This window comes from Suillus subalutaceus (assembly GCF_016647625.1).
Source record: "Suillus subalutaceus strain FC151 chromosome Unknown DFJ58scaffold_82, whole genome shotgun sequence".
In the NCBI taxonomy this organism is placed as follows: Eukaryota; Fungi; Basidiomycota; class Agaricomycetes; order Boletales; family Suillaceae; genus Suillus; species Suillus subalutaceus.
In genome coordinates this window covers 1-18052 of record NW_024540331.1, presented here as the reverse complement: position 1 = coordinate 18052, position 18052 = coordinate 1, and the positions used below count along the sequence as shown (strand labels likewise).

The following is an 18052-nucleotide window of genomic DNA, read 5'->3' as shown; positions in this document are numbered from 1 at the left end:
ATTGGAACGGGATTCAACGTGAGAAATTATCAACTTCTGCAACTAAGATACGTAAAGGAATCGAAGTCTCAGATTCTTTGTGTAAATTATCAACACCCATCCCATTCACGGTTGCAACGTTGCTCGCTTCCCTGGGCCCATAAATTCAACGTTCTTTCATTACGCTCTCTCAGCTTTTGCTTTTGTATCCCACCAGCTCCAAAAAAATTTGCCTGTACTAAGTACCAACATCCTAATTCAAGCCCCTTTTACGATGTCCGCTTTCAAGACTCTTGCTTCTCTCGCTCTTCTTGTTTCCACGCGTCTTGCCTTCGTTCAAGCCGCCGTCTATGTTAGTCGTCGCGCCATTCTCTATTTTTTTTTCTGACTTTTTTTGTGTTTCAAACAGGTGACAAACCCGGTACAATCAACTACTTGCAGTGGAGGTCAGTCCTGCGAAGTGAATTGGGTTGACGACGGTCAGAGCCCTCTCCTGAGTGACATCGGAGAATGTACTGTTGGCTTGTACAACGGCGAGATGGTAAGGAGGTCGCAGCCCCAGTGGACTTTACTCACACATGTTGTCTCGCAGGCCCTCGTGCAGTCGCTAACGTCCGTCAACGTTGCGGACACGACTTCCTTCTCGTTCACTGTACGTGTCTTTCATTTCATATTTATCACCTCTCTAATCACCGAGCATATAATTGTACAGCCTAACCCATCTGCCGGTGACAATGGCGGCTAGTGTGTTCAACTTTTATTTCAACATGAGTTGCATCTAATGATTGATGCAGCTACCTGGTGTTCACCTCAACCAGCACCAGCTACCAGGGCTGGTCTGGTACTTTTACGTCAGTGCCCTTTACTTTGTTCAATATCATATCAATAACAATGCACCTCACAGCCTTAGCGGCATGACTGGTTCAGGTAGTTCTACTACCTCTGGCAGCACTGTCACATCTGGATCTTCGACATTTTCAGGCACTTCAACTGTGGTTTCGTCACTTGGAGGTATTTCGACGACTGCAGGTAGTTCGACTACACCCTCCACAGTTGGATCTTCGACCTCAGCAGCTGATTCTACCTCTACAGGTGTTTCTAGCTCTGGGTCAGTTGCCACTTCTACTACTGTCGTTTCAAGTAGCTTCACGTCTACTATCGTTTCAAGTAGCTTCACGTCAACCACCACTATCCCATCTGCCACGTCAACTTCGCCCTCTACTGTTTCCTCTAGCACGAGCACCCACAGTAGCACTACCGCCAGCTCGACCCCGTCGTCCACCCCATCTAGCGCTGCCATCCGCTCCGGTGCTTCAACCTCATTGGCTGGTGGACTTGTTCTTGCCTTAGCTGGTGCTCTTGTATTCTAGAGTGTTGGTGGTGTAGAGGTTAGAGGGTTGTGGCCGCGATACCTTTATTTTCTCTTTGAATGCCCTTCCAGAGACGTTTCATGACTTGCCGATGGCAATACCTGACATTTTATTGTATTGTTCTTGATGCATTTGTTTGTTGATGATACCATATTAGCTATCAACTGGTTGACGACAGGTGCTATCTTCATCAGATTTAGTGAAAGTACATTTGACTCTCAGTATCCTACATATTGATCATCACAATATCTCAAAGAGACCTCAGACTTGGAGCATGAGTTCTCTATCTTCGTACATGTCTGCGGGGATCTTGAATCTCCGCCCGATTCTCCGGTAGGCCCGAGTTATGATCGCTCTAGTGTGTTCTGGACTCGAAGGCAGACACCAGCCAGATGGCAGCTGCTGGTGGAGACCTGAATGAAACTCAATATTGGAGTATTGCACGATCACGCAACCCCTTCGTGGTATCTCGTGGGGGACTCATGAACGAGCTTGCACCGCCATTTTCATAGGCAAGAAAGTGATTTTACAAGCTCGCCATATATACCGGTTCGAAGGGGACCAACATAGCTTGCAATTGTGTGCAGAGTGGCTTAATAATTACAAGGACTCCCCTTCGGTTGGCTCTACGACAATATATTGGGTTCAGTAGCAACTCAGGAAATACTATATTAGCGTCGTCTCTGCAAATAGACAGTGTCTCTTCACGTTCTCACTTTCGACAACGCTGTGCACAATCGACCGTGAGCGAAGGTATCAATCCGGAGGTCGAGTACGGTTTGCGGTAGCGTCAAACCAAACCTTAACATTAAATGTAGTCGCATATGCGGGTCGCAGAGGAAGCTATCTTCGATTCACTGTCCATGACGAACGGTTTGGATGGAATACGGAGGATGCAGTGGCTTTCAAATGTATCGAGAAGTTAGACTTTGAGGAAGCGACAATGCAGCACGACGACGCGCACACGTGCTACCGAGAGGTTACATACTCCGGGAGATAGTCGTGTGTGTTCTGGTGCGCTCGATGGAGTCTGCTCAGCTTCTTTCAGGCTGTCCGAACTAAAATAAGGTTCTACATGGCTTCGTAAGTGAAATGCATGATTGATATCACTTGCGAAACTTACAAAAATCGCCCGGAAATTTGTCTAGAATCTTATTGTTGAAAATCCATCAACATAGACGTTGAGTGGGTAAATGAATACACGATCAAGACATCTTCGAGAATTGGTGGGAAGAGGAAGGCTTAATGGTGTCGTCGAAGTTTGTGGTCCAACAGCGCCGTGAAATGAAGCAGAGGTCGTCACAGCACTGAGTAAAAAGACAGAACACGCGACAACAACACATCATGACGTGTGGACGCAATAGCACCCGATGCCGGCGGTATCTCGTGCTTAATGTATGTAGAAAGTACGGCAAGGCCCGCGTGACTACCGAGAGCTTTTCCGGCGTTTCCTGAGAGAAACTACCTGCTTTTTAACTTGCATCATATCATGATTACCAGTTGGAGCTTCCGTCACGAATCTAGTCGACGGGCGCAATGTTTTATTTGTGACTACGACTGGAAGCGGGTTAAAACAAACACGGTTGTCTGACCTGTGCCACATGTTCATGCGCACCAAGACCTTCGCTTGTGACCCCGCCAAGTTGATATTAATATTGTGTCCCACCAAGGCAGAGCTCGAAATAGATTTGGCGAGCTCGGGAACCCTTGGATAAAATGCAACACTAAATCATGTTAATTGAAGGAACGAAAAATGATAACGATTCAATATATGGTCTGTTTGATAATCACACTTGGCAGTATGTGCAACCTCAAACAGTCTGCTCCTAGGTAGTCAGACAGTCTGTTCACTCCTTATCAAGGTCATCTCACTACAGCCCTTCTCCGACACTGATCTGATGACCCAGTGGCTGGGTGCCATCATGTTGACCATCATGCAAAATGTCGATGACATCCCACGTTTGTGGTATATCTAGTACGACTCGGAGTGGCATCGCTAAATCATACGCACATCAAGTCCACTAACAATCGTTGGCAATCCCTTGAATATGACCCTAGTCTCAAACGATCCTAGTTGGTGGCCACAAATCGATTACAGTTTGACGTCCAGCTATGTTGCAGGTTCGTGATGGGCAAGTCGAATGATGGATTGGTGATATCTCACTCTATCTTTGACTGTGGTCTTTGCAGTCGCCTCCTCTGCTGTGCTAGTATACGATTGGGGTGAGCAAATAATCCCTGTCGAGGGGATTGTTGAGACGTTGATGTCCCAATGACATGCTTCAGCACTGACATTCGGCCAAGAGGTTGGTTGGTGCATTGCTGGAGCAGCCATCTCACTAAGAATATTTGTTTTAGCTCGAGCTAATCTGGGTGAGGAGCATCCCGTATCAGATGGATAACATGATACGTTAATATGGGGCAGAAACACCATTTTTCCCTCGTGACGGTTCTGTATCTCTGTGTAGGCAGCTTATAATATAAGTACAGTGGACCGATCATGCTAACTCAAAAAATATTCCAGGTGCGCTACGGTGGAATACTATATTCTTTGTACGTTCGCAAGGCCAACAAGCTGACATTGCGCTAATAAGCCATCTCTCGCAATCAGCATCACCATGCTGGGTATGTCTCCTCAGATACACTGATCCTCTATTCTAACCGGCCACATGCAGGGAATCTCCCATCAGTCTCGGTGACAGATTCAGTGAGTAGTATTGCATACTGATAGGCTTGCCATTCCTATCCAGCTCACTGTACCACTATTAAGGGGTGAGTGAGATTCTAGATCAGCTTGTTGGTTCGATATAATGACTGCAGTAGCTGTGAGTTCATATACATCGTTTAGTGTTCTAAGGCTCATTGGTAACTGGTTTTTTAGGTAACATCATTGACATCGCACAATCATGTATCTCTACGGTCGAAAATACTGCACTTGGTGGTGAGCTGCTTTAGGTGCAGTGCCTCAGACTTGACTAAAATATTACACAAGCCATCATGATTATTCGGTTATATGTTATGTATCAGCGATCCAGAATCATGCTCACCTTTCTTGTTGTAATCTTCCTGGCTCTCACGATCACCAGTATAGTGATCACAGCGATACAACACAGCCATTATTTAGTGGGTAAGCTTTAATTATGATGAACGGCTTAAGCGAACCAGGCTCATGGGACGTGTCACAGAGGAGCTCGTCCTCTCTGGTACCTATCAGTGTGTCAACATGGAGGAGCTCGACTCAGCTAGGCTGATAGCAGTAACTTGGATACTTGGTAGCGTGTGGGAGGTCCTTGCACTGTGTCTTGCACTCAGGGTTGCTATAAAACACATCCGTGAATTGCAGCGATTCAGAACAACAAGACAAATCGTCAGGAACTGTTTTATGGTGTCGATAAAAAACCACGTACTTTACTTTGCATTGTGAGCTCGTAATCTGATTGTTATTATCTTCCCTCTGCTGACATTCTAAACGTGTTAGCTTTGCTGCTGTTTCTTGCCTCATCTTTGGCTCGATGTCTCCAGATATCTCGGTATGCCAATCTGTGACTGACATCTATATTTGACCACTTATGATTTCTATAGAACTCAACTTCTGTGGGGGTCCAAGTTTACTCTGGCATTCTCCAAATTTCCTTCTCCCTGCAGATGTTCGTACTAGGCCCCCGCCTCATCCTAAGCATTCGAGAATATCATGCTGAACTCGTGGCCAAACTCCGAGGCAGGAACTAGCATAACTACAATTGCTTTCCAGGATCCCGCTCACGTATCAACTGGCGGTGACGTGTAGCACGACCACGTGTCAGGTGTTCTGCCACACGAGACATATGAATTATGATTATGTCTGGAGCTTCGTCGAGTTACTCATTTGGTGCTAAGAAATTATATCCTTGTATTGTATTTATAGACCATCCTTGCTATGAAGATAGTCGATCCATTGCTCACATATTTGCTGCTTCCCAAGGTAGGCTCGAGTGCAGCCATGAGCGCCAAAATGAACACATTGTGGTTACTCGAGCATACTTGCACGTCTGTAGGTATTTTGACGTTTTTTGGGTCCGACGTCTCAGGGAGGTTTCACGATGCCGGTTGTGACTGCGCTCGATATGTCCTTTGCTCTGGACTGGCGACCAAGGGCAGACACGGCCAAATTTGAAATTGCAGCTGCTCGTCAGGGGTGACGTGAAACCCAACGTTGGAGTATTGCAATTTGCACAAGCATGCGGCAACCCCGTAGGCCTTCACCATTTAGTAGGGGAGAAACTCAACAATGAGCGTGCGCTTGGTGCATCATAATCATGCTATTGAGTGGGCAAGCAAATGATTTTCAAGAAGTTAACAAATTTCGCCTGGATACACCGCGAAGTGAGACTTTATAACTTGGGTCACCTAGTGACATCGTAATTTGCCACACAGCGATGTATATTTGGAAAAGTACTCATTTGCACTTATAGACTTGACACTGAGAGGGAGGGAAGCTTTTACATACATCAGTTTCTGTAAGCCCGCTGGCTTACCTGAGTTCCCATAATCATCATAAATACTGTCTGCAGTAATCAAGCTTGAGCTTTGATTATCACTGCCTTTTGGCCTAACAGTTAAGGCCTAAGGGACGACGGTCTTAACTACTTACAGTTTCAATACTTTCTTGGCGGCCGCAGCAAGTGATTGCTGGCACTGAACTTCGAAGACATGCCAGAACTACCATCGGAGTCCGGACGCCCAATTTTGCATCACATCATCTGGTAATGAACTTTTCTGACGTGTCCCGAGAGAAATTATGTCTTCCGACATATATGATTACGCCGCCCAGTTGGAGGTTTCTATCACGAACCTACCGGTGACTAGGCTCGTGACCAGCCTGGCGTATACTACCACGGATACTCGAGTGGTGTAGCCAGGCTGGTCGATCTCGGAGTGGCGTGGCAGGGCGAAGCGAGGAGTTTGAAATTTAGCAGGTGCCGGTCGTGCCGGTGGTACTCGATCGTACTATGTACTTAGACTGGTGACCAGCCCGTCTATGAGGCAAGCCGTCGATAGCTCATAGACGGGCTGGTCACGAGTCTACTATGTACTATGTAGGACAACTTATGCGTCTACCATCGTTCAGATCTCAGACTGTATAATATGTTAAGTTTTAACCATGAGTTCCGTGCGCTCCTTCACAGCTCCGCACCGTCTGCATAGCTGACAGAAGAATGCGACATAGCAATGGAGTGGTTTCTTGTAATGGCTCTGTCAACAACGTGTCGAGATTAAATGAGAGGAGTAGTTCAGGGGTGACATCTTTTGATGACATGTGAAAAATGGCCTCCATCTCGGCGTCAACCTCGTCAACAACCATTACAATAGCAAGGGGTCCGTAAACTGACACGATGCCTGAAGTTGCTCGCTCATCGGTGCCCAACACATTAAGAAATTGCACAAGCGCCTTGCTCCGAACAAAACCTTCCCTCCAAGTTGTCATGGAGGGTCTTTGTGAGATCGAGTGCAACATGAGGTCCATAACCGTCATCCGCAATCCACGAAGTATCTTGAGGACAGCGAGAACTGATGTCCAGGCTGGAAGGATTGACCATCCGAGCATACCAAAGGTTCAGGCTGTATCATGGGTGTGTATAATGCATGTAATGGTATCATTTGGTTGTCCTAGTTAACATTTAGTACTGCTCGATGTGTTATGATCAGTGAGAGGTATACGATACTTTGTACGATGCGAATGAAGGAACTTTGTATGGTCAACGCTGGCAATGACTACCCAAATCGGCACGACCGGCATCGGCCAAATTTCAAACTCCTCGCTTCGCCTGCCAAATCACTCCGAGTTCGACCAGTCTGACTACGTCGAAAATTTTAACTATCTCAAATTGACGCATATTCAGACTGGTTACAAGTCTAACCGGTGACAGGCGCAACCGTGGCCACTGCCAGGCAGAAACGGGTTAAAGCACACACGCTTGTCCAACCTATGCGCATCCTCGGGCCAAGACATTCCCTCACGATCCCGTAATGTTGATATTGTGTCCCACCAGCGTACTAGAAAGTGACTAGATATCATGATGATGGTGAGCTCGGGAACCCTTGGATGAAATACAGCACTAATACATTGATTGAAGGAATGAAAATGACAACAATTAAATATATGGTCCATTTGACAATCACACTTGCAATATGTGAACCTTCAACGGTACTAGTCTGCTCATAGCCTCTCGCAGTCAGACCTTGATAGAAGGAAGACAGTCATTCCCTCTTTATCATGATCAAGATCTTCTCGCTGCGGCCCATCTGAGATTTCGTGAGTCTCCCCAGTGTGCTTTACGTTGATTGTGGTGGTTTTCCGACGTTATACATGGCTTGGTATGACTTTATGTTCCATTATAACGAAAACCTTTTCTATATATGATCATATATCGGCATATATGACGATATCTGCGGCTCACCAGTCCTCTGATGCGCCTGATCTGATGACCTTGTGGCAGAGCGTCGTCACATTGGTCATCATGCGAATTGATTAAATGTTGTTGATATCCCACGGATCGGTGGTATATCTAGCATGAGTGACATTGCTATATCATACGCACATCGAGTTCACTGGAAATCACTGGTAATCCCTCGAATATGACCCTAGTCTCAAATGATCCTAGTTGGTGGCCCACGATCGATTTCAGTTTGACGTCCAGCTATGTCACAGGTTCGTGGTGGGCAAGTTGAATGATGGATTGGTGATATCTCACTCTATCTTTGACTGTGGTCTTTGCAGTCGCCTCCTCTGCTATGCTAGTATACGATTGGGGTGAGAAAATAGTAATCCCTGCCGGGGGGATTGTTGAAATGCTGATGTCCCAATGATATGCTTCAGCACTGACATTCGGACAAGAGGTTGGTTGGTCATTACTGGAGCAGCCATCTCACTAAGGATGATTTTATAGCTCGAGCTAGTCTGGGTGAGCAGCATCCCGTATCAGGTGGGTAACATGATAAGTCAATATGAGGTAGGAGCACCATTTTTCCCTCGTGACAGTTCTGTATCTTTGTGTAAGCATCTTATGTTATAAGCAAAATCGACAGATTGTACTAACTCCCAAAATATTCCAGGTGCGCTACGGTGGAATATTATACTCTTTGTACGTTCGCAAAGGCTAACAAGCTGACACTGCGCTAATAAACCATCTCTCACGATCAGCATCACCATGCTGGGTATGTCTCCTCGGATACACTGATCATTTATTCTAACCGGCCGTATACAGGGAGTCTCCAATCAGTCTCGGTCACAGATCTAGTGAGTAGTATTGTGCACTGATGGGCTTGCCATTCCTATCCAACTCACTGTACCCTATCAAGGGGTGAGTGAGATTCTAGATCAGCTTTTTGGTTCAATATAATGACTTCAGTAGCTGTGAGTTCATTCAAATCATCTTCAAGCCTCATCATCGACTGGTTTTTATATATAGGTAATATCATTTCCATCACACAATCGTGTATCTCTACGGTCGAAAATACTGCACTGGGTGGTGAGCTACTTCAGGTGTAGTACCTTAATGCTTGACTTGACTAACATATTACACAAGCCATTATGATCATTCGGTTGCATGCCATGTATCAGCGATCCAGAACCATGCTCGCCTTTCTTGTTTTAGTCTTCATGGCTCTCACGATCACCAGTGTAGTGATCGTAGTAATACAACACAACCATTATTCATGGGGTGAGCTTTAATTGTAAATGAATGTCTTAAACACATCAGGCCCATGAGACGCATCACAGAGGAGCTCGTCCTCTGGCACCTATCAGTGTGTCAGCACGGGGGGGGTCGACTTAGCTGGGCTGGTAGCAGTAACTTGGATACTTGGCAGTGTGTGGGAGGTCCTTGCACTGTGTCTTGCACTTAGGGTTGCTGCAAAACACATCTGCGAATTGCAGCGTTCCAGATCAACAGGACAAACTATCAGAGACTGTTTGACAGTGTTAATAAAAACTCACGTGCTTTACTTCGCATTGTGAGTTCGTGATTTAGATGCGATTATCTTTGCTGTGCTGACGTTCCGTGCCAGCTTTGTTACTGTTTCTTGCTTCACCATCGGCTCGATGTCTCCAACGATCTCGGTATGCCAATTTATTACTGATACCTACATTTGACCACTTATCATTTCTATAGAACTCAACCTCTGTGGGGGTCCAAGTTTACTCTGGCATTTCCGAAATTTCTTTCTCCAGGCAGATATTCGTACTAGGCCCCCGCCTCATTCTGAGCATTCGAGAATATCTTGCTGAACTCCTGGCCAATCCCGAGGCAGGAACTGGCATAACTACAATTGCTTTCCAGGATCCCACTCACGTATCAACTGGCGGTGACGTGTAGCACGACCACGTGTCAGGTGCTCTGCTACACGAGACATGTGAATTATGATTATGTCTGGAGCTTCGTCGAGTTACTCATTAGAAATCAATATTCTTGTATTTATAGACCATCCTTGCTATGAAGATAGTCGTTCCATTGCTCATACATTTGCTACTTCCTAAGGTAGGCTCGAGCGCGTAAAGGGTGAACAGAATAGGTCCCCCGAGCGGGCCAGCAGCCTGCGCAGCCATGGGCGCCAAAACGAACGCGTTTGTGGTTACTCGAGCGTACTTACACGTCTGGATGTGTTTCGGTGTTGTTTGGGTCCGACGTCTGGAGGTTTCACGATGCTGGTTGGTTGGTTGTGATTGCGCTAGATGTGCGTTCGATTGGGGTGTCGGGTCATGATAATGGATGGTGAAGAGCGTGGCATCCCAGCGGACCATGCAGGAAGGCTCTTCGAAGCGCTGGATGGAGCTTGTCGGGTGAGGTTAGGAATGTGTTAGGGGATGACGAACGTTGGGCGCTTATATCTTTTCCCATTCAAGTTGCTCGTTCGTCCATATTTTGCGGAGGAGGTATAGAAACTTACATAAATGCTCTTGCATAATTGCAGCTCCCATACCTGCCATTCGACTCTTGGACTCAGCGTCCGTACAACATTCATCCGCCAAAGTACCAACAAAGTCCGTGCTTCTCGAGCGAATTTGAAAATCTAAGGGGTCGGTGTTATACTTATGACCCCGTGGAGTTTTTTTAATAGTGATAGTATTCAGTCCTTGCGAGCCTGCGACACACCTGACTGGCGTTCGATTTAGCCTCTACCATCGTGAATTTGTTTTTCAGGATCAATACATTTTGCGTCGGGTCTGCCTAGGGGAGACCACGCGTGGTTGCGAACTTGCGGATTGATAATATTCGAGCAGCAGTTACAAGGCGCGCGAGCACAGAACTGACGGATAACCAACCAAAAAACAAACCTGCACTTATCTTGAAAGACTCACTTTCTGACGGTCAGTGTTATCTCACTAACCTATAGATCCGACTTGATCTAGATGAAGCACTTGACGATCTTTCTCCTGGCATTTACAGCTGTCGGTCCTCTGAGTGTACGAGCCATGCCCGGCCACGAGACCACTCACGGCGTATGCACTTGGGAGAGATGCGGGATCGCGTGTTTGAATACGATAGTGAACGCCGAACCATGCATAATAAACGGTAACCCCAATACTCAGTACTGCTGCAGTATTACATAGAAAGTATTGCAACACCGGTGAGGGGTCCAACCTGGGTATGTCAGCAATCAAACACTTTCAGAACACGTGCTGAGCGCAAAATAGGGGTGAAAACAGTTCTGCTCACAAGTAAAACTGCGATAAAGAATTCTCCAAATATTGTCACAGATTGTCTGTAGTAGCATCCCGAGTCGCCCATGTAAAGAATCTTCTGATCGTCTCGTACTCGTCGATTATCGCTAAGAAATCAGATTTGTTCTTGTTAACTGACTGTACAGACCAAGGATAATGGGCTGGCTAGAGGATGTTAGTGATAGTCTCGAGGATGACTTTCGCCAGGTCAATGCAAACCAGAGGTCTTTTGTAGGGTTGGTGTCATGGTGGTGCCTAGCAGTTGGCTCGTGCTGTCATTCTGTGACCTCTTGGGGCGTGCTTAATGTTTGGATTATTCGATGTTAGAGTCAGCACACGGGGAAACTCTTAGATATTTGCCTTCTTACCTTCAACTGTCTCGAGCTTCTATCCTTCGGATAATGTATTCATCGCCTGGATCTGTGCGATTGGAGTGGGCTTTAATGATTGGATGACGCGCATTTACTATGCGAGAATATTTGGCCAATCTGCATCTGACGCATGAACACCCAATTGCAAGACGGCCGTACAAACCGTTATAAGATAGGAAAAAGAAAGGACAAGAAAGTGCAAGTGTGCATGGACACTACGCGTGGTGGTCCACGGACAGCTAGGAACTCGATTAAAAGATGCAAAACACGCTGCACACCCGCTCCACATTGCGCAAGGTGATAAGTTTGCAACGCATACAGCTTGGGCAGTACACGCCAGTGGCATGATACTTCGACCGCTCTCGAGGGTTGACGTCCATCAGTCTCTTCGAAGTTTACGTTATTCTTGTTCTTATCCACTTAGATATTGATGAGGGATTGGACGGTAAGGCCTTCAGGAACGTGCGACTGTACATTGTCGAGGGAGTCTGTTTGAGTCTTTGACAGCAAGTTTGCGTCAAGGGTCTGCACTTAAGTAGAGTGAGAATAAATTACCATAATAAGCCAGTACCCGCCGTCAAGGCTATAGATTCTACAGACCCCCTCGTATGCAAGCGCCATTGCAGTTCAATGTCCGTTGCAGAACCCAAGCGCAATCAAACCAAGCAGAAGCAGAAAGATCCCAAGCCCCAAGCCCCACCAAATGCAACCGAACGCCTAAAAACCGTCGTACGCCGCCTACCTCCCAATCTCCCCGAGGAGATATTCTGGCAGAGCGTTCAAACATGGGTCACGGATGATTCTGTCACTTGGAGAGTGTATCATGCTGGGAAGTTGCGCAAGAGGTGTGTTCTTATTGCTGTATGCAGCTTGCGGCGTGAGTGAGTGATTGACTGACTCGGTGCTGCGGTGTGTTGGCAGGGCAAACCAGGAGAATGTTCCTTCGCGGGCGTATATTGCGTTCAAGACTGAGGAGGTGCTGGCGACGTTCAGCCGTGAATACGATGGTCATCTCTTCAGGGACAAGGCAGGTTTGTAATGATTGAGCATAGCGCGGTTGCAGTCGAGTGATCTTCGTTGTAGGCAATGAGTCTCAGGCAGTAGTGGAGTTCGCTCCGTTCCAGAAGATACCCTCCGAGAAGAAGAAGCCCGATGCGAGAAACGCGACGATTGATAAAGGTGCGGTTGGATCAGCGGTGCAATTCCCATCATACTCAAATGATCTACAGACGAAGATTACGTTTCTTTCCTCGAAACACTCAACAACGCTGAGAAGTCCGAGCATGTGTCCCTTGAAGCATTGAGTAAGGATCGCGTGATGTTTAGTAAAATTATTTCTGATGTCAGTTTTATGAGCAGTTGCAGCATCTCAACCACCCGCCGCGCCAAAAACTACGCCTCTCCTTGAAGCACTCAAGGCAGAGAAGTCAGCTCAGAAGGATAAGGAAGCTATCCTCCGTAATCATGCACACTACAAGGACACTTCCGCCGCATCTACTGCCAGGAAAGAAGAGGTCAAGAAGAAAGCTGCCGCCCCCACCGCAGCATCGCAGAAACAGCCTGAAGCCAAACCTACCGCTCCTCTCAGCCGCAAGGCGAAGAAAGCCGCCATTGCAGCCGCAGCAGCACAGAAAGCTGGCTCTCCTGCTCAGACCGCGCCAACAGTTGCTTCCGCAGCCAAAGGCGCTTCTGTAGGGCATGCTAATCTGCCAGCCAAGCCTCCTCCACAAGCACCTGCTGTTCCTCGGCAACGCCGCCCCTCGCATGGTCGCCAGCAGGCGCCTAAAGTACTTGCTGCGCCTCTCCCTCCTAAACCAGCGGTACAACCTCCTCCTGCCAGTACAGATGCCGCACCACCCCCAACCAGTCGCAGGGGGCGTCCAGTTGTTGGTCTGGGACGACACTTCGAGGCCGCGTTAAATGGCGCGGTCGGCCCTAGCGGAGGAAGGAAACGCGAGAAAGATGCCCAACCGGCTTCCGCGAGCGAGGCTGTGCAAAAAGATGTTCAGGGTAAATCTAAGGATATCATTGCATCGTCTTCTCCCAGCCCCAGTGTTCCCAGTATTCTGCAGCGCGGGGATGGACACACTCCTGGGAACCCTACGATTATGCAACGCCCTCAGCCTAATCGTGTTCCTGAAAGTCCTGCTGCTGATCCACATATTGGCAGAGGAGGGCCACCGAAGAGAGGGCGTGGCAGAGGTAGGGGAGCTCCTCGTGGTGGCTAGGTGCAGCAGCGTCAGTATGCAGGCCTATTTTTTGTCCGCCATAAACGCCGCCACGAGACTAGTGGAGATCCTTTCAGTTGTACTGAACGGTTCACTTTGCTTCATTGCACCGCCTTGGAATCCAACCAAGCCACCAAAGAGCAGTGACGGCTATGTATGTTTACTTCACGCTAGCCCAGCACCAACCTCTTGCAGCATGACTGATACTTTTACGAATCCCTTCGAGTATATTTGACGTTGGTAGTCAGACCCAGTACCCTCCATGCATAGTGTTCACCGGTCGTTCTCTTATACACACGCAGAGAAATCAGCAATTGAAATTAGTTGTTCCGTGCCCGTTATAAGAATACTCTACTGTCACGCCATATTGACACAAAACATCGTCAAGAGCGTCCCATCAGAGCAAATGGTCCCATGAAACATCGAATAGAGATAATCCAAAATAAGAAGGGAAATTACAGAAGCATTGCACCCAGGAGAGATGCAGCAGCGCCGACGAAGCATGTGATACCAGTGACGCCAATCTTGCCAGCGGCGCCAGTGCTGGTAGCAGTAGCTGAAGTTGAAGCAGTTGAAGGGGATGTTGTTGAGCCGATGGTAGCTGCAGCAGCCGAAGTCGTGGCAACTGTCACCATAGTGCCTGAAGCGCTAGAACTAAAGTTGCAGGGACGCCAATGGGTGCCGTCGATTGTCCGTTGATTTCAGCCTGGATAGTAGAATTGAACGTTCCGGTCATGCCAGTCATTCTGTGACGCGCATGGTGAGTGACCTTCGATGAGACATACAAATCACTCACGTGAATTTAGCAGAGAAGGCCTCCGCAGGGTATTGAGGGTTCGTAGCATCTGTCAAGCTGATTGACGTGAAGCGAACAAAACTGGAAAAAAAGTTGAATCGACCTGGCTGTAAACAAGACAAGGTGGGTCTCTTACTATTCATTGCTGTCAGGTCCAATGGTCCCATCGGGAGTGAAATTGACCGACGAGGTGGTCGACACGTCAGTGTTGGTACTAATGGTTTGCAGTAATGTCTGGGAAAAATGAGACTGTTATCTCATCTACTTCAGACCAATAACTTACTTGTTGGTCGGCATTGCCAGTGTAGATACCAATGAGAGCAGGGCCGAAAGAGGTGAGGTTTGGACTTGTGCCATCGTCTTGCCAGGAGACAGTTGCCTGCTGTCCAGCAGTAAATGTGGTACTTCCCACAGGGGAGGTGATCTTCACAGGCAGGTAAATCACGTCGATTCAACAAGAAGAAATCCAAGAACGAATACGCACGAAGACGTTGGCGAGCGCGGAGGCACCGAGGGCAAGAGAAATGACTGCTTTGATAAACATTTTTTTCTATTGTGGGGAATGAGTGTTATTCAAGAGAATGTGGAGTGCTTGTGAAAAGCAGAGTATATATGTGCAGATCGATACGAAAGCAAAAGAGTTATAGAGAGGGTGAGCCTGGGTGAGCAAAGGGAAAGACAGTCAACGGAGTTCGAACTTTTTAAATCAAACCTTGGGAGGAAAAAATAATCACAAGGTGACAGCAGCCAGCGTCCGAGTAATTCTGTCCCGATTGTCCCCTGTGCCTAGTTAGGTCACAGCTGCACATGGCACTAGCTCAGATCAGCCATTAATAGCTACAAATGATCATACTGTATAAGCGTACGAAACAGTTGAGAGAATTTCACCTGAACAGCTGCCAGTGTTTAAATTTAAAATCTGTGTTTCAAGTTGCTTGTGAATCTGCGTCCTTGGTGATGAACTTACGCATTTCGCTGGGTCGGCTCTGGGCAGCCCTGGTGTTCGACGTGTCTTGTTGACTTCTTCAGCCCCATGCAAATCAATGATGTCGACGTAAATGGTAAATGTTATGTAACTTCGGCTGATGCCGGGCGCTCAAAATGTCTCAGCCTCTGACATCCCGTGTGCACGATCGGAAATACTTGAAAGTAAACTCATTGTATTCTCCAGTACGAATCCGATGTCAGCGCAATTTCTACAGCAACCGCATGAATAGTACTGTTCAGCATCCTATGGGATCGCCTTTTCGGCGCATACGCACGAAAGTCGCTAACTTGCGTCGTCCAGATGACAGACAACAAGAGGGTGTTTCGTAAAAAACATGGAGCATCATGACCATCTGTAGCAGATGAATAAACAGTTATAGTCACGAGTGACGGGGCCCGGGGGAGAACGCTCACCTACATACCAGTGATACCACTGTCGCATTTAATGATGATTCAAGCTTCAAGGATGCATAGCAACGGAGACGGGACCCGGTAAGCTAAGTTATTTCCACGCATGAAATGACAAATGGCATTTGGACAGTATGTCATTTGTTTTCTACAGAACCCTCTCCCACAGTAGCACGAAAGTGGTCGTCGAGGATCAGAATAAACAATAGCACCCACTTGATCATTCTGGAGAGTCGAAAACAGTCCGCATGACATGATCCGCTTTTCTCCCAGTATGCTTGACGAATCCGAGGTAATCTAGCTCCTGAAGGGCACGGATAAACCGCGCTTGTACCTCCATGAGCCATTCCTCATCTTCTCCCGCGCCCTCATCAACGACCTCGACCTCGACCTGCTTCTGTTTTCCCTTCTTCCTCGATGGCGTCCTAGAGGTTCCATTCGCATCATCAGGAATACGAGTCTTTCCAGCACGCCGCTTCCGAGCTTCCAAGAAGACCACGAATGACTCAAACCAGTCATAGACATTGATCATCTTCGCACTTTCCAGGTAGCCCTTGAATAGGATACTTATGTCGGGCAGGTCATCATCCTCGTCATCCCCACTCCCTTGTCCGGGAGGCATGTAGTCCTGGGGATGGATCAATCCCGCGAGGATGGAGGCGCGAGGCGATGGATTGATCAGCTGGAATGAAAAAAGAGGGAACGAATTAGCTTGCATCCATTTAATAGCAAGGTTTAGTCATCGAGTACCTCGGAAGGAAATGGCGTCGAGCCGGTGTACCAGATGTCCCATAACGGGGCGTCTTCCAGCGCAACTATGCGTAACCTGGTGATAAACTTTAGATCAATCAACCGCAATAATAACTGTGGTGCACACTTGAAATATTCTGACAGCCAGTTTCCGAACGGACCAGATATTTCCTGAGCGCTTCCATCCCGGCAGAGCATCTGATGTGCTATTTCCACGCGCGAAATGACTTCGTCTTCCTCCGCTTTTACGTCCTCGGGGACATCCCCGAAGAAATCGTGCACTACCCGCACAAAGTCCTCAAGTTGCGCTGCGGTCAGTCTCCTACAGAGATCAACAACAGCTCAATCAGCTACCCTCGTAGAGTGAACCAAAATTCACACACTTGACCACAGAACACAAATGTCCGTATACACTGCCCAGACGTCCTCGCAACGCCAAGCACATCAAATCGGGTACCGTTTGGTCACCCTGAGCGGTCTTATGCCCATGCACCGACATAAATTGGCGGACTCGGAGCAAAAGCCGAAATGCTACACGGAGCAGCTTCGCCCGCATTCGGAAAGTATCGCGCGCAGTCTCTACTGAAGATAGGAGTGAATCGACAGTGGCATTTCGCCAACTGGTAGCATGTTCTACAGGCGCAATGAGTGTCGATCCCTGCACCCGAGCAAAAAGGGCATCGAGGAAGGGGAAAGCATCAGGCGCGAAGGAGCACTTTGGCAGCATCTTTGGACCGTCCTAGCGCTTGAGCAGGGGCGAGGACGGAAAGAGGCTCTTCAAAATGTTTCATGTGGGCAAGCTATTGCTTACGTTAATTATGGACCATTGCAGGAAAGAATGGCATACTTGAAGGATGGACAAGTAAACCGTCAAGTGATGAGCTATGACGAGCGAAAAAATCGACTGCGAAGTCGATGGTTGTCGGGCCAATCATGAATGTCTGGTTCGAACGTAGGATCAAAAAATGTCTTAGAAAGATTTTGTTAGTGTCTTCATGGTGACATCGAGATTCGACAAACCTCTAGTAAAATGTCTGTGCAGTGATTTTTCTGCTAGCGGGAAAGGGGCAGTCTCTCACTCGCAGCAACTGCCAGCATAGAGTGAGGGTATGTGGCACTGAATATAAGACGGAGAAGGGGGCGAAGCCAGCGCGAGGATAAATACCAGTGGTAAGCGCGGAATGTAGGAGCTAAGTAACATTTGATAAGAAGACGAGCATCAGTAAGAACTGTCTGACCTGCAAATTTCAAACATGTCTTGAACCACCTGAGGCTCTAGTTGTTCGAAGTCATGCATTATAACTACCAGACGTGACCTGTGGTGATGTTCGTCTTTTCAATTTCACTCAGCGAACAGCAGGAAAGGAATTATTCAAGCCTCTTACCTCGCGCATCACATACGGCTCGATACCATGCCTCAAGGAGAGCGATATCATATGCTGCTAGGGAGGTAGATGGCTTGC

General features: G+C 47.6%; 5 protein-coding genes across 5 annotated transcripts; 2 read left to right on the top strand and 3 right to left on the bottom strand.

Annotated features, from left to right (window-relative positions):
- The first annotated feature begins 51 nt into the window (after window positions 1-51).
- Window positions 52-1619, top strand: DFJ58DRAFT_796971 (uncharacterized protein). The gene is made up of 9 exons (XM_041390607.1): window positions 52-331; window positions 389-520; window positions 572-631; window positions 692-723; window positions 774-830; window positions 884-906; window positions 961-1008; window positions 1072-1087; window positions 1148-1619. The coding sequence occupies exons 1-9, from the start codon at window positions 254-256 to the stop codon at window positions 1347-1349; spliced, it is 648 nt and encodes a 215-aa protein (XP_041241905.1). The 5' UTR covers window positions 52-253; the 3' UTR covers window positions 1350-1619.
- Window positions 1620-6483: 4864 nt separating this feature from the next.
- Window positions 6484-7064, bottom strand: DFJ58DRAFT_891134 (uncharacterized protein; the record flags this gene model as incomplete). The annotated part of the gene is made up of 1 exon (XM_041394745.1): window positions 6484-7064. Exon 1 carries the CDS (start codon window positions 6931-6933, stop codon window positions 6484-6486), a length of 450 nt encoding a protein of 149 aa, XP_041241904.1. The 5' UTR covers window positions 6934-7064.
- Window positions 7065-12041: 4977 nt separating this feature from the next.
- DFJ58DRAFT_796957 (Smg-4/UPF3 family-domain-containing protein) lies at window positions 12042-13938 on the top strand. The gene is made up of 5 exons (XM_041390606.1): window positions 12042-12265; window positions 12342-12451; window positions 12504-12599; window positions 12650-12724; window positions 12780-13938. The coding sequence occupies exons 1-5, from the start codon at window positions 12051-12053 to the stop codon at window positions 13646-13648; spliced, it is 1365 nt and encodes a 454-aa protein (XP_041241903.1). The 5' UTR covers window positions 12042-12050; the 3' UTR covers window positions 13649-13938.
- DFJ58DRAFT_796955 (uncharacterized protein) lies at window positions 13939-15231 on the bottom strand. Its single transcript, XM_041390605.1, has 6 exons — window positions 14929-15231; window positions 14728-14868; window positions 14581-14678; window positions 14445-14525; window positions 14374-14394; window positions 13939-14302 (listed from the first exon to the last, which is right to left on the bottom strand). The coding sequence occupies exons 1-6, from the start codon at window positions 14986-14988 to the stop codon at window positions 14104-14106; spliced, it is 600 nt and encodes a 199-aa protein (XP_041241902.1). The 5' UTR covers window positions 14989-15231; the 3' UTR covers window positions 13939-14103.
- A 362-nt stretch (window positions 15232-15593) lies between these two features.
- On the bottom strand, window positions 15594-17919 carry DFJ58DRAFT_796951 (uncharacterized protein; the record flags this gene model as incomplete). The annotated part of the gene is made up of 10 exons (XM_041390604.1): window positions 15594-15784; window positions 15846-16521; window positions 16590-16665; window positions 16717-16911; window positions 16973-17247; window positions 17306-17389; window positions 17450-17580; window positions 17610-17611; window positions 17708-17779; window positions 17828-17919. Coding segments are annotated over 9 exons (1389 nt in total), but the record flags the coding sequence as incomplete, so codon positions are not given.
- Between the last annotated feature and the right edge of the window lie 133 nt (window positions 17920-18052).